The sequence below is a fragment of the Phalangium opilio genome, unplaced genomic scaffold (assembly GCF_054372755.1).
Source record: "Phalangium opilio isolate 3A_F unplaced genomic scaffold, DU_Popi_V2 ptg000217l_1, whole genome shotgun sequence".
Classification (NCBI taxonomy): domain Eukaryota; kingdom Metazoa; phylum Arthropoda; class Arachnida; order Opiliones; family Phalangiidae; genus Phalangium; species Phalangium opilio.
In genome coordinates this window covers 7533027-7547753 of record NW_028324218.1, presented here as the reverse complement: position 1 = coordinate 7547753, position 14727 = coordinate 7533027, and the positions used below count along the sequence as shown (strand labels likewise).

Here is a 14727-nt window from a genome sequence, read left to right as displayed (position 1 = left end):
GGGAAGGTCGCGTTAAGATAATTTCGGACCGCGATGCTGAAATGTGGTGGTGCACCATCGTGCATGAACCACATTCTGTTTACCAAACCTAAGGGTACGTCTTCGAGTAGTTCCGGTAAATCGTCCCGTAAGAACTGCAAGTAAGCCACACCGTTTAACCTGGGCTCTAGGAAATGTGGCCCAATTAAATTGTCACCCACAATACCACACCACACGTTTAAACTGAATTGTACTTGGTGACTTCTAACGCAAGTTGCGTGGGGGTTTAGCTGGGACCATTGATGTTTATTATGTAAGTTAATAATACTATCCCGTGAAAAGTTAGCTTCGTCAGTAACCAACAAATCCCGTGGGAAATCGATATCGTTTACTTTAGCCAGAAACCACTGACAAAACGCCGTGCGTCGTGGGTAGTCCGCTGGATTCAAACCTTGAACTTTTTGAACATGGAAAGGATGAAACCGGTGGCTTCTGAGGATTTTCCACACGAGCGTGTGGTTTACGCCTAATCGGCGACCAACTTGGCGGGTACTTGATTCAGGCTCGTCCTCGAAAATGGTGAGAACTTCGTCTTCTACGGCCTCTGGGATGGCTCTCGCTCTAGGTTGAGGTCCAGCCGGTTGGATTCGTCCATCTTGCCTCAAACGTCTGTCCACAGCCTCGAACGTCAGTCGATTTGGTAGTCGCCTCTGCGGAAATCTTTCCTGATACAAGCGTACAGCTGCAGCGGCATTCCCCTCGGCTAGTCCATACATTAGGTGCATATCCGCATATTCGGCATTTGTGAAGAAAGGCATTGTAACAGACTTCGTTGAATTATGAGTTTAATAAAACAAACACATGTACGTGAAACCTCTTTTATTCCTTTCTTAAAAAACATAGTGCTCTGTTTTAGTGCTCTGTTTTTTAAGAATAGGCGAAGTTCGCACTATTTTCGAGGACGATCCAAAAACAAGCAGCCGCCAATTGGTTTGCTGATTAAGAAAAAACCACACGCAACTTGCGTTAGAATTCACAAAGTACAATTCAGCTTAAACGTGTGGTGTAGTATTGTGGGTGACAATTTAATTGGGCCATATTTCCTAGAGCCCAGGTTAAACGGTGTGGCTTACTTGTAGTTCTTACGGGACGATTTACCAGAACTACTCGAAGACGTACCCTTAGGTTTAATAAACAGAATGTGGTTCATGCACGATGGTGCACCACCACATTTCAGCATCGCGGTCCGAAAACTTGTCAATAACATTTTCTTTGTGCATTAATCATGGCGTTTTATCTATGACACATGAAACACTTACTGAACGAAACAAATTAAAGTTTGTTCTTTTGTTTGGGACCACCTTTGTGGGCCATTAACGCCGAAACGTGGCTCTGCATTGTAATTGTTCTCTGGGCGAGTTTACTCTGTTGGAAACAAACAACACGCCCCTTAATTGGAGATGGGTTTTTCAAATACATTCGAGATGTCCTTTTAGGTTTTCTCAAGGTCATACCTAACGTACAAGAGTGTTGTCCGTGATGATGAAGATTTGCGTAGCTTTTTACGGTTTGAGATAACAGGAACAAGCCAGGGATCTTCCAACATGTCCAAGTATCATTCGAAAGACTGCCTCGTTTTTGTAATGCCGCCCGTGGACATTTGGACTAATTCCTGAAAATAACGTTGTTTACGCTGTGCTAATAAAAGTCCCTTCAATCAGAACCATTTTACTTGGTGCTGGGAAGATCTTGAAACATCATGTCACTTGGGATTAATTTTACATTACCACCGTAGGCATACTTCTACTCATTTATACGCTTCTGATTAGTAAAGGTAGAAATCAATTGTTCGATTAAAGGCTATTGAAATTGTCTAGTAATTTTAAACAAGCTGGTTAGTCGGTCTTAAGTGTTACTCCTCATTTTTGGATATTTCCTTGTTTTAGGGGCGAATGTTTGGAAGGCCATATCTCCGTAACAAAATGTTGTACACCCCATGTTCTTTGGTACTTTCCGCTCAGTTTGGTCCCATAAACACGCCCCTTAATTTGTGATGGACTTTTCAGAAACACCCTGTAGATAGTGCCTTCATGAAAATTGTGGCACATGGGCATTTTCCTAAGGGCCTTTGGAAGGGCCCATGATTTACATGTTTTTATTTTAGTATGGGGCTCAGTTCACTGCATTGGCCTGGGGTCTGCAATGCTGTTACTACAATCCTATGTAGAATATTTAATCTCTGGTCTGGTCATTTAGAAATGTCAATTTTTTAACGCAATATATAATTAGTAGATATTTTTTCAGGCAAACTGGAGATATCCTCGAAAATTTCTGGCGAAGGTCAAAGTCAAGCAGGTTGAATAAAATCGCGGAAGTAGATTACTTTTAAACCTTTAATCGTTCGAAAATTTCTTAATAATTTATGTTAATTGCGAGCGTTCTTAACACTGACTGTTGTATTGGTAGATGGTGCTTCCTAATTTTTGACTTTTTTAAAATATAAAAACGTTTTAGGTTAAAGTAGGGCTTGGGAAATAGGAATTATTTTTCAATTACACAACAATCCATTATTTTATTGCAAAAAACCCAATAAACAGGGGGTAGGCTTAGTCTCTACAAGAACAAGTTTGATTTAATCAATACGTCTTGTTTCGAATTTAATTCGAACGGGATCCAATGGTTGCAAAACGAGTTGAGGTGAAAGTAATATCTTATCTCGTGGGTCGAGAGAGGTTAATTTAAAATTGCGCAACACGTGCGACAGAACAACCTTCATCTCAATCAGGGCGTACTTTTGTCCTGTTGACATGAAAATAAGGAAAAATTAATCTTACTGTGTACAGTGATTTGACAGTGATATAAGCCTTGTCTATATGAAAGTGAATCAAAACCTGAACACACCAGTGCAGTTTCTAGGTCCAGCCGAAAACGGAATGTAGGCATACGGATGTCTTCCATTTGAATTTTCGGTTGAAAATCTCTCAGGGTAAAATACTTCCGGATTGGGGTAAACTTTGGGGTCTCTATGCAGGGTGAAGGTGTTGACGACAATGGTTGTACCTTCAGGTATCGTTAATTTACCTAAACAAATGCATTGGAATCAATCATTTGTAAGTGAAACGATTTATAAATGCGAACCACGCCTTTCAATGAGTCATGTAGTCAAATTTTCATTGAATCTGAATAAAACTCGTCATTTAGTACGCAGATAACCTATGCCAGATACTTACCAATTTTAATGTTTTCTTCGGCTAATCTGGTAAAGAATGGAACTGCAGGATAAAGACGTTGGCATTCCTAAATTTAATAAGAAATGCACAAATTTTACGACAATAAACAATGTAATAATAATACAGATAACAAACAAATAGCGTACCTTAAAAACCATGTCCATGTATTTAAGATGACGCAGTTGATCCATCGTGAAGTCACTTTCACCGTCCCCATAAACAAGGATTACTTCATTGTACACTTTTTCTTGCACTTCGGGATGTAAGCCAAGAAGGTAAAATATCCAGGTTAAACTCGTCGCTGTTGTATCGTAGCCCTAATTCGAATTAGATTAAATTATATGTTGGCCTGGTCAAGTAGAAATTGTAACTCTTCTTACGGCGAAGATGAATGTATTGACTTCATCAATAACATCTTTTTCGGTGAATTCAAGGTCTTCTTGTTGCTTTTCAAGCAAAAGATCCAAGAAGGCTACTCGCTTCTTGCCATGAATCATCGTGTCTGTTCCCGTGTTACCATTCAATGGTAAAGCCTCAGACCTTGTCTCCGTTAAACCCTTCTTTTCTTTGATAATCTGATCAGGTTTTATATTAAATATATCCAAAATTATCATTTACTAACGCTATTCGCGATAATAAATTCTTTGTCACACCTTCAATGTTAAATCATTTATAGTTTTTAGACATTCCTTAAAGCGTTTGCCTTGTTTTGTAAGGAAAAATAAGTAGTCGGTCCATAACCAAAACTTCGTATTGCGATACGTTACTGCAGAAGCAATTTTAAAAATTTGAAGAATAATGTTTGAAGAACGATGCTAGGATGTGACTTCGAAAATTCAGTGGGAAAGTTTAGTTTATCAGTAAGTCGGAAGGCATAACCGCCGTTTAGAAGGAATAATAAACCATGCAGTTTCACTAGTGATGTTTATGGTAAAAGGGGAATGGACCTAACAACATATTAAAAACGCCACGAGAAGAACGAAACTAGTATTTTTCACCCTTCACAGACTAGTATATGTTGACTAAGTTTTTTTCGACAGCTTTGAATTCTGCCTTGTCTAATGGAGATAAGTACACTTAAACACCGTTTTGGGCAGCCATTATTACAGATGGTCTGGCATGGTCAAGGAAGATAACGGACATTGGATTGGGCGTTGATTTACCTATCACTCAGGATTATTACCAGAAGTGAGATGAGACTAGAAGCACTGAGCTAACCAAATTCTTCACTCGGCGAAAGTGAATATTCTTGATAACACACCAACGGTTGGCCCTCTAGTAGCGATTTCTGAATTTTCCCTTCAAAACGTGAGACGCTCGTGGCGGTAGACGGCCGAACTAGATTCAAGAACCCGCGTCCGTGTTCCGCGGCATTAGGTTGAGGGGAAGGGGGTAGGAAATGTTTTTGGAACTCGATCAATTTTTTTCTCTGTAGTGCAGGCGCGATGGAAGCGGCATAAAATCCTCAAATTTGTTCACTAGTGCCAGAATCTACTACAAATGCTAGAGCCCTTCACTTCTAGTCTCATCTCACTTCTGATGTTAGTAATTCACTTACTCATGGATTGCTTTAGAGTATTCTGAGTCTCTGTTGTTTTGGAAATTCAAACGAACACCCATTGCAGTTTCTAAATTGCACGTAAAGCATCTGGTCAAGTAATATAATTGTTTAAAACTTGAACTTTTACCAATTATGATATCCAATGTGCAGTAAGATAATATGGGTACAATATCAACGCAATCATCCTTCAGATTAGATTCAATCTTTTTGACTAAATTTGAAGAATGAACATTCATAACCGGAAGAAAATCTTGCACAATTTTAAAGTGAATTACTTCATTTAATATTAATATTACCATACGTTTAGAAGATATGTTCCATAAGTATGACACTACCTATACTTCGTAATGATAAAGACTTATTGAGAGCTAGTTCGAGAACGAAAAGTTAGAATCGGAGCCTCCGGGATATCTAGGCCCATGCATGTAGCGAAGCAAGAATATTTTTTTGACTAATTTAGTTCGACGTGTTTTCCCGCTTGGTGGCGCTTTCAGCACCGTAAAATAAACAAGTTCAGCCTCATGACCCCGTCGACTGCTACAATATTAGGGCAAGGTATAGACGTAGAGCGGTGAAGCCGAGGTCGCGGATAGTTAAAAAATGTTTTTGAAAATTTCCGAAGACCTTTATTAAACAATCATTCCAAAGAAGTAAAGGATAAAAATGTTAAGGTTAAAAAATGAAAGGTTTTGAAGGGGTAAAAAATCCTCTAATGGTATATGAAAACTGTGAATTAGCAACTTCAAGAAGTTTTGCTTTACTAAAAAACAACGATGTTAAAATCTCATAATTACTTTTTTGTCCATACAATCTAACCAGAAGTTTATGACTTCTTATCCTGGGAAGTATTGGACTCTAACCATAGCCGGAACCATCTCTGTTAGCTAACTTCTTATTAGGTCCGATCACCGCGCCACCTACGGCATTTCCTTCATTTTGAGCTGGCAGGTTGATTTGCGCGCCAGCAGCGGGCAAGTAACGAAACTTTAAGATGTGTCCTGTGGTTTGAGGTAACGAATCAGAAACGGTGACAAGAACAGCTGTTAATAGAGTTTGCTAGAAATTCCGGTCAAACTAGTATAGTGTGGGCAAGGAGGAGGAATGTTGTAAAGGAGTGGTCTACGCACGTTGTAAAAAGAGAGAGAATTCTCGCACATTCCGGGTTAGAGCTCTGAGACCTAACCGAGGCTCTTTTTTTTTCAGGTGCATGCTCGATTTTTTTCTCCGGACCGTCGGCCGCTAAAATTTACTCTCGCGTGAGTCGCGACGGCGCGAGTCCTTAGGCTTAAAAATTTGAAACTTGGTTTTTTCTCTCTCTAACGTCAGTGATGACGTACTTGCGCACCGCTGATGCGTAGTAGCTGCTAGTCGGCCTCGGGTAGATCTCTCTCTCCAGACCGCTAAATGGAGACCTCTCCGTAATACCTTTGGCCACTCCTCTACATTCCTCCTCCCTGGTGTGGGGTCCTAGACCCACGGATTGTAATGGATTTTCATAGAGTTCTAGCCAGACGGCTTTTCAACGATTGGCGCTGAAGAAGTTTTGAACACGCCCCACAGTTTGAGTGCCACAGCCTCTCGGTGTGGGATTTTATTCAGTACATTAGATAGTTTTCCTAGTGAAGAGGAAACTTTCGACCCTCTTTTACGATTGCCATAGGCAATTTTGACTAGCAGGGATGGATACTATATTAAGCCTTAGTGTCCAATACTTCCCAGGATAAGAAGTCATTAACTTCTGATCTAACCAATAGATTCAATAACAAGATGGCCCAAGGGCTGGGCCTTAATAGTAATTTTACACGGCTCACGTGACCCCCCGTATAGTTGACAACTAAAAACATTTCTGAAACACAATCGTGTATCCCTTTAATTTCTAATAACGTCACATTTCAAATAATATTAATGAAACTAAATTGTGCACCCCACTAAAGTATAATTTTTAAAAACCATACGAATCAAATAATGTATTTAAACAAAATCCTGGATCCCCTAAACCAGAAATCACTATGACCGTAAAGCGTCCCCTCTATTTTACGAAACCTAACCTAACCATCCAGCATAATCTCTGATGTATCACGCGCACAAAGTGCAGTAGTGCACGAAAATTATCATCTTGTTTCCCGCGAGATTTAAACTACCTTTCTTTCCTCTCTCCCCGAGCGGGATGCCCCCTCTCCCTCTTCCCCCTCTCACTAATATACCAGGCAGGCAGTTCTCTCTCTACGCGGAGCTTCGTATCGCCACCGCGTACGCTAGCGATCTCTCTCTCTCATCGTAAGCGTACGTTTCGCGGACGCGACCGGTTTCCCTATCTCTCTCATCGTAAGCGTTCGTTTCGCGGACGCGTCCGGGACAGGGACAGGGACAGGGGTTTTGGTGCCGTTTCTTAAATTTTACCGTAATTAAAATTACGTGTAAAATTAATAATTAAAATTACGTGTAAAATTAAAAAGTGAATAGCCCCTAAAAAAATTACGTTAATTTAAAGGTGAAACCTTTCTCTTTCATAAAAGTTTTATAATTGGCCCCTAAAATGTCATCGATAATTTATGGAAGACCACGGTCGCAACGGCCATTAAAGCGCCACCTCGTACACACAAAGGGTAAAAATATTTTCTCTATGAAACTGGATATTTCCCAACGTAAAAATCGACATGCATGGGCCTAGATATCCCGGAGGCTCCGTTAGAATTGACTACACGCGGTTTTGCAGGACTTCCTATTTAGTCTGTACTAGGCGTCGCTTTACGAGAATATATTACGTCACACCTACGTCACTTCAAAACAAGCTCTCAGTAACCATGTGAAAAACTTATGGATCATATCTTATGAGCTTATGATATTACCTTAAAAAAACAGCGCTTCCCAACCACGGTTTAAGGAGATCATAAAATTTGCTTTTCTTAATAAACACTTTACTCGCTAATAAAGGCTAAAAAATTTAATAAAAATTTTGTTACTAAAAACATGTTACATAAAAATAAAATTACCTTAACTGCTTCGGCACCAAATAAAATTACAACTGGAATCCAGAAACCCCACATGCGAACTAAAGAGTCTTTTGGGTATGATAAACACAAGCCAGTTCCTATTTCCATGAACACTAGAAACAATTCCATTGCTTATTTGTTAACGTGTTTTGCTAACATTATTTAAGTCAGCTACATGGCAAATAACAATGCCCTCTTTCATGGTCAACATGATCTTTGAGCTTTCAATTGCCATTAGATCATTCATTCACAAAGCAAGATTTTAATTGTACTAATTATACAAAAAAAATTACTTGGCCGTGGAGAATTACATACTTCATTAAGTAATATTAAGTTACGATTAACATAAATGCTTGGTAATAATTTTGGGGGAATTATTATTGGACCATATTGTAATATCGCGATGGTGTGGGTTTTTATCTAGAAGGGCCTATACCGGTCCTCTAGAATTGTGGGTTGTGTTATGTGCAGATCAAATTAACGTCTGCATTAGAGATACAAAACAAGTCACGTAATAATATATTATTAGCTAGGTGTGGTTGGGGGTGGGGAGGGCCTGTTAGTTTGATAAGTGCTAGTGTAGTACAGTATTCGTATTTTCTAACTCGCTAAGGTAATATTCGAGATGGCCAACGGTTCGGGTTCATTAAGTTCTTACCGCACCTAGCTAAAAAGGTCTATCAAACCTTTACTAAAACCACAAACATACACACTGACAGATCATAAAAGTAAAGCCAGTATGTCTCTCACACTCGTAGCTAAAAACCTAATACAATTAAATACATACATACATTAAAGGGTCAGGAGATGAACTATAATTAAATAACAGTGACCCTGCCCTTATACATCGCGCCCTTTCCGCCAGAAAATTAACTTCTCCTTCTAGCTACCGTGCCCTCACTCCCCCACCCCCCAAAAAGTCGGTCTATAAAGAAAATATTTCTCCTAAACAAGCTTTTGAACAAACCATTTTCGATACAGCCGTCCATCAAATTAAAGAAAAACTTGCGGGTTGCCGCAATCTAACTGGGTGAATTCTTTGACGATGCCAATGTCGTTCCTTTTCCAATACTTCCAAGAGCCGAAAGAGGATCTTTTCTTAACCAGTGTTCCAGCATACTTTAATCAGGAAGTCAGGAAAACTCGTACCATAGCGCTAATGTACATTTTTCTCTCTCAATTCTATATCATTACGAGCTCCAAGGTGGTAGGGGGTCTTGCCGTAATCGGTTTCTATCCACGCTTGTTTTTCGTGTACCCGGTGCAACAAACACACACACACAGACAAAACCCTATCGCAATGCTAGATCTGGTTACATAACCACACCTAGCAAAAAGTATCAAATATTCACAGACCTGTAGACCTGTTAATCTTGGCGGACAGTGAGGCATTACAAAAACCCAATTCAGTTACATTCCCAAGCAAGGGAAATCCTTTAGGCCCTGGTAATTTATTTAAGGCACTAACGAATTTTCGACACTTATATATTCGTGTGACATAATATAATCCCATGAGTCCAGTTAAAGTCCAGGAACAAAACCAAATATATTTTTCAGAAACGTAGGACTCTGGAGTCTCCATTTCAAAAGAAAAATTTCACCAAACTATACACAATAGATTTTGATCTAGTACTCTGGAACCGCTTTAGTTTTATGGTTTGAAATAAAATATGTGCAAATCAAGAAGAGTGTAACTGTAGGAGCGTAGGTAGAGGAAACGTTTATAAGTGCGCGTTTAATTAAAAGAGCGATACTGTATGCCTGTACGGTTCAGACAAAGCTTGGTTCTAATTAAGAGTTGCCTAGGGTATGCATTTTCTCGCGTGCATACCGTCGACAGGTGTCGCTATGGTCGTAACGCAAGCTTTGACATGTTTTTTCAATCGCATACGCTACGAAAAACTTCAAATGTGAGGTAAGCTTTATTAATTTTACACGGAATTTTTCCGTTTAAAATTTAAGAAACGGCACCAAAACCCCTGTCCCTGTGCCGGACGCGTCCGCGAAACGAACGCTTACGATAAGAGAGGGAAACCGGTCGCGTCCGCCAGGGAGAGAAAGGGAGATGCCGCGTGAATAGCGCGAGGTGTCTCTCTTTTGGGTGGGGGAAGTAAATTTCCCAGCCAACGGGGGTAGTATCGCCCGGGCCACCGCGAGCGCTACTGCGCAAAATCCAAAGTTTTTATCTCATGTAGCGACTATTCGCGCATGCTCAATGATCCACCGAATGACCCAAGGTAGAGAGAGAGAGAGAACATAGTATTTCATACCCCCGTTTTCAACCCCTACCCGCTAGATACGAGTTCTGTTAGCATTAGGCGGCTTCTCCCTTTCCTCCCTGCGTCCGCGAAACGTACGCTTACGATGAGAGAGAGAGATCGCTAGCGTACGCGGTGGCGATACGAAGCTCCGCGCTTGAAGGAGAGAGTAATGGAGTGGAAACCCCCATACCTTAAGCGTTGCCTTTGTACCCCCACCTACGGCACCATAGTCCTCCCATCATCCCCAGCGGTTAGGTAGGGTCGTGCCGGACGAAATTGTAAAGGACGCTCCCTCTATCTCAAAAATAGAAGCTAGTTCTCATTCAAATAAAATGGCGCTACGCGGCAGCACTTAGCAATCGCCTACAGAAGGGTAGGGGCGTGCGCGAGGTACACTGGGAGAGATATGGTGCCGCAGGTCGCCCATCATCATTTCCAATCCATCTGACTCCCTTATCCCTGCTCCGCGTAGAGAGAGAACTGCCTGCCTGGTATATTAGTGAGAGGGGGAAGAGGGAGAGGGGGCATCCCGCTCGGAGAGAGAGGAAAGAAAGGTAGTTTAAATCTCGCGGGCTTTTTTGAGTGAAGGGAAACAAGATGATAATTTTCGTGCACTACTGCACTTTGTGCGCGTGATACATCAGAGATTATGCTGGATGGTTAGGTTAGGTTTCGTAAAATAGAGGGGACGCTTTACGGTCATAGTGATTTCTGGTTTAGGGGATCCAGGATTTTGTTTAAATACATTATTTGATTCGTATGGTTTTTAAAAATTATACTTTAGTGGGGTGCACAATTTAGTTTCATTAATATTATTTGAAAAGTGACGTTATTAGAAATTAAAGGGATACACGATTGTGTTTCAGAAATGTTTTTAGTTGTACGATTTATTGGAAATCAACTATACGGGGGGTCACGTGAGCCGTGTAAAATTACTATTAAGGCCCAGCCCTTGGGCCATCTTGTTTAACATATGACATCCCACAGAATAATCACTGTCTAAGTTCAGTATCTGCTATTGTACGCAGCGCATCGAGCATCACAGACCCTTTTGTTTTATTGTAATTTAGTTTGTAATCAAGGTCAAGGTCACGAATATTGAATGAAAGCTTGGCAATTGATTATATTTTTGAAATTTTTAATCGTTACAAAATTTCCTATTAGTTTCTGTGTTACTTACAGATGTTTTTCGTAAAGACTAATATTTAGCAATGTAATAATCATTCGTATTAGTAATAAAATAACACCTGGAAAAATCGTTTTTTCAATAAATAAACCTGAAGTCAAAATATTTGCAAATTCTTACCTTAGTTAAAATAATATCAACATTGATTTAACCAGTACGTCTTGCTTCGAAATTAATTCGAACGGGACCCAACGGTCTCAACACGAGTTGAGGTGATAGTACTATTTTGTCTCGTGGGTCAATTGAGGTCAATTTAAAATTGCGCAACAAGTACGACAGAACGACCTTTATCTCCATAAGGGCGTACTTTTGTCCTGTTAACATGAAAACAAAAAACATTAGTCTTTTACTTTTTGAAATAGGGCGTTTTGACAGGGATATAAGCCTCGGTTTTGATTGTGGTCTAGGGCTCGGTTTTGATTGTGGTCTAGGGCTCGGTTTTCACAGTGGTCTAAGCCTCGGTTTTCACAGTGGTCTAAGCCTCGGTTTTCACAGTGGTCTAAGCCTCGGTTTTCACAGTGGTCTAAGCCTCGGTTTTCACAGTGGTCTAAGCCTCGGTTTTCACAGAGGTCTAAGCCTCGGTTTTCACAGTGGTCTAAGCCTCGGTTTTCACAGTGGTCGAGGCCTCGGTTTTCACAGTGGTCTAAGCCTCGGTTTTCTCAGTGGTCTAAGCCTCGGTTTTCACAGTGGTCTAAGCCTCGATTTTCACAGTGGTCTAAGCCTCGGTTATCACAGTAATCTAAGCCTCAGTTTTGACAGTGATCTAAGCCTCAGTTTTGACAGTGATCTAAGCCTCGATTTTGACAGTGATCTAAGCCTTGGGTTTGACAGTGATCTAAGCCTTGGGTTTGACAGTGATCTAAGCCTTGGTTTTGACCTTGATTGGGACCTTGCTATTGACAGTGATCAAAGCCTTGACTTTAAGATTTAATAAAAAATTTAACATACCGATGCAGTTTCTAGGTCCAGCAGAAAATGGAATATAGGCAAACGGATTTCTTCCGTTGGAATTTTCGGATGAAAATCTCTCAGGGTCAAATACTTCCGGATTAGGGAATACTTTAGGGTCTCTATGCAGGGTAAAGGTGTTTATGAAAATGGCTGATCCTTTAGGTACTGTATGTTTTCCTAGAAAAACGAAACAATCAATGCCAAAAGCCCAAAACAAAGCAACAAAACTCTATCAAGAATCACCAATTTTTAAATTTTCTTCGCATAATCTGGCAAAATATGGGACAGAAGGAAATAGACGATGGCATTCCTAAATTTTAAGGACAAAGTATAATAAAAATAATGATAACTGTACACAATACCTTACCTTTAAGACAATGTCCATGTATTTTAGATCACGCATTTTATCCATAGTGACGTCAAAATCATTGTCTCCGAAGACATCCACGACTTCTTTGTACAGCTTTTCTTGAACTTCGGGATGTAAGCCAAGTAGATATAATGTAAACGTTAAACTCGTAGCTGTTGTATCGTGGCCCTAATTTGAATAATTTTAAATTAAAATGGACCTTAGTCTAATATAAGAAAATAAAACATAAAAGTATTGACTTCATCAATAATATCCTTTTCGGTGAACTCAGGGTCTTGTTGATGCTTTTCAAGCAACAGATCTAGGAAGGCTATTTGCTTCTTGCCCTGAATCATCGTGTCCCTTTCTGCGTTACCATTTAATGGTAAAGCCTCTTTAGACGATGTCTTCAATAAATCTTTCTTTTCTTTGATAACCTGTTAACACAAAAGAATCTTAATAATATTTTAATATCTCATATGTTAAATATTAAAAGTTGAATCGTACTTTTAATGTTAAATCATTTATTGTCTTTAGACATTCCTTAAAGCGTTTGCCATGTTTTGAGATGGAAAATAAGAAGTTGTTAAGTAACAACAAATTTTTTCCTCGATACGATATTACGGAAGCAATACTAAAATTTCATAAAACATACAGCTAAATTCATTGGTTTCATCATAATTTTATAAGATATGTTCCATATGTATGACACATCCATTACTTCGTAATGCTAGAGGCTTACTGAGAGACAGTTCGAGGGAGATCGACGCGAGAATTGACTACACTCGGTTAATTGCAGTCCACCTTCTTATTTAGTCTATAATAAGCCCTTGACAGCGCCTCACCAGACGTAGCTTTACGAGAATCTATGACGTTTCACCTACGTCACTTCATGACAAGCTCCAGTTTGTAACCAGTGACAAATTTATGGAACATATCTTATAAACAAGAACATTTCTTCACAGTAGCGATCAGTTAAAGATGGGCATTGCAGGACGGCTTCCCCAAAAGTCTCTAACATCTACCAGGTTACAAATTGCCCATACTCAGCACCAAACCGTTGAAGCCCTTAGTTCACAAACAAATATCACTTACTCATGGATAGCCTTAACGTATTCCGCGTCCGTATTGTCTTGGCAATTTAAACGAACACCCATTGCTGTTTCTAATATTAAAGACGTATAATATTAGGTCAAATAATAAAAAGCAACTGATGAAATCTACCATTTATGACATCCAAAGTGCAATTAGTTAATACGGGTACAACGTCAATCCAATCATCCTTCAAAGTGGATCGAATTTTTTTGACTAAATTAGCAGAATGAACATTCATAACCGGAAGAAAATCTTGCAAAATTCGGAAGTGAAAAGTGGGTGTTAAAACCTTCCTTCTGGTTCGCCATTTTTCTCCAGATCTGAAATTTTAAGTGAATGACTGAATTGAATTTATTTCTTCGATTTGATATAGTACCTTAAAAGCAAGCCGTTTCCCAACCAGGGTTCGAAGAGATTATAATATTTGCTTTTGTTTATAGTCACGTTACTCGTAAGAACAGGCTAGACCAACAAATAAACAAAAGTAAACAAGCTAAACATTGATTATAAAATTAAAATCTTCATTTACCTCTACTGATTCAGCTTGAAATAAAATCACTAGTGGCTCCCCAAAAAACCATAAGCGATATAAAGAATCTTGTGAATACACTGAGCACAAGCCATTTCGTATTTGCGAATATACTAAAATAATTGTTTATTTAATTGTTGGCTGTAGAAACAAACACTATTTCTACAAATGCAATGAAGTATAAAATATCCACAAACCTGTAGACGTGTTAATGTTGGCGGAAAGTGCGGCATTTTTCCAACCCATTTCAATTACATTTCCAAGCAAGGGAAATGCTTTAGGTCCAGGTAGTTTATTAAAGGCACAAACGAATTTTCGACGCTTGTAAATTCGGGTAACACAATACAAACCCATGAGTCCAGTTAAAGTCCAGATCAAACTCCAAATATATTTTTCAACAACATTAGAATACATTGTTGCCATTTTCAACAAACTTTCACCTAGTTCAACTGCGTCAGGGTTTTTGATCTTCAACGCTGGGAAACCGTAAGCATAGGATGCTTGAAATATGACATTAATGGGCTCAGTTAAAATTTTGCAGGCAAATATAAGTTAGCGTTACTGTAATAGTAATGGTTTTAGCGCGTGTGATA

At 39.5% G+C, this 14727-nt stretch overlaps 2 protein-coding genes across 2 annotated transcripts; both read right to left on the bottom strand.

The window, feature by feature from the left end:
- Positions 1-2611: 2611 nt before the first annotated feature.
- LOC149616016 (cytochrome P450 3A19-like) lies at positions 2612-7892 on the bottom strand. The gene is made up of 8 exons (XM_089856124.1): positions 7764-7892; positions 7620-7705; positions 3832-3862; positions 3590-3784; positions 3356-3526; positions 3210-3276; positions 2881-3060; positions 2612-2778 (listed from the first exon to the last, which is right to left on the bottom strand). The coding sequence occupies exons 1-8, from the start codon at positions 7890-7892 to the stop codon at positions 2612-2614; spliced, it is 1026 nt and encodes a 341-aa protein (XP_089712250.1).
- Positions 7893-11334: 3442 nt separating this feature from the next.
- LOC149616015 (cytochrome P450 4C1-like) lies at positions 11335-14557 on the bottom strand. Its single transcript, XM_089856122.1, has 11 exons — positions 14332-14557; positions 14135-14247; positions 13982-14067; positions 13735-13925; positions 13606-13675; positions 13018-13144; positions 12771-12947; positions 12529-12699; positions 12405-12471; positions 12159-12338; positions 11335-11524 (listed from the first exon to the last, which is right to left on the bottom strand). The coding sequence occupies exons 1-11, from the start codon at positions 14555-14557 to the stop codon at positions 11358-11360; spliced, it is 1575 nt and encodes a 524-aa protein (XP_089712248.1). The 3' UTR covers positions 11335-11357.
- Positions 14558-14727: the final 170 nt, after the last annotated feature.

Coding starts and splice junctions, on each gene's coding strand:
- LOC149616015 (XM_089856122.1), bottom strand. CDS start 14,557: ATGGCAACAATGTATTCTAATGTTGTTGAAAAATATATTTGGAGTTTG. Junction 13,145..13,605: donor TACGTTAAGGCTATCCATGA/GTAAGTGATATT, acceptor ATGAAATTTTAG/TATTGCTTCCGTAATATCGT. Junction 11,525..12,158: donor TGGACCTAGAAACTGCATCG/GTATGTTAAATT, acceptor TCATGTTAACAG/GACAAAAGTACGCCCTTATG.
- LOC149616016 (XM_089856124.1), bottom strand. CDS start 7,892: ATGGAATTGTTTCTAGTGTTCATGGAAATAGGAACTGGCTTGTGTTTA. Junction 3,785..3,831: donor AATTTATTATCGCGAATAGC/GTTAGTAAATGA, acceptor AAACCTGATCAG/ATTATCAAAGAAAAGAAGGG. Junction 3,527..3,589: donor TCAATACATTCATCTTCGCC/GTAAGAAGAGTT, acceptor AATTCGAATTAG/GGCTACGATACAACAGCGAC.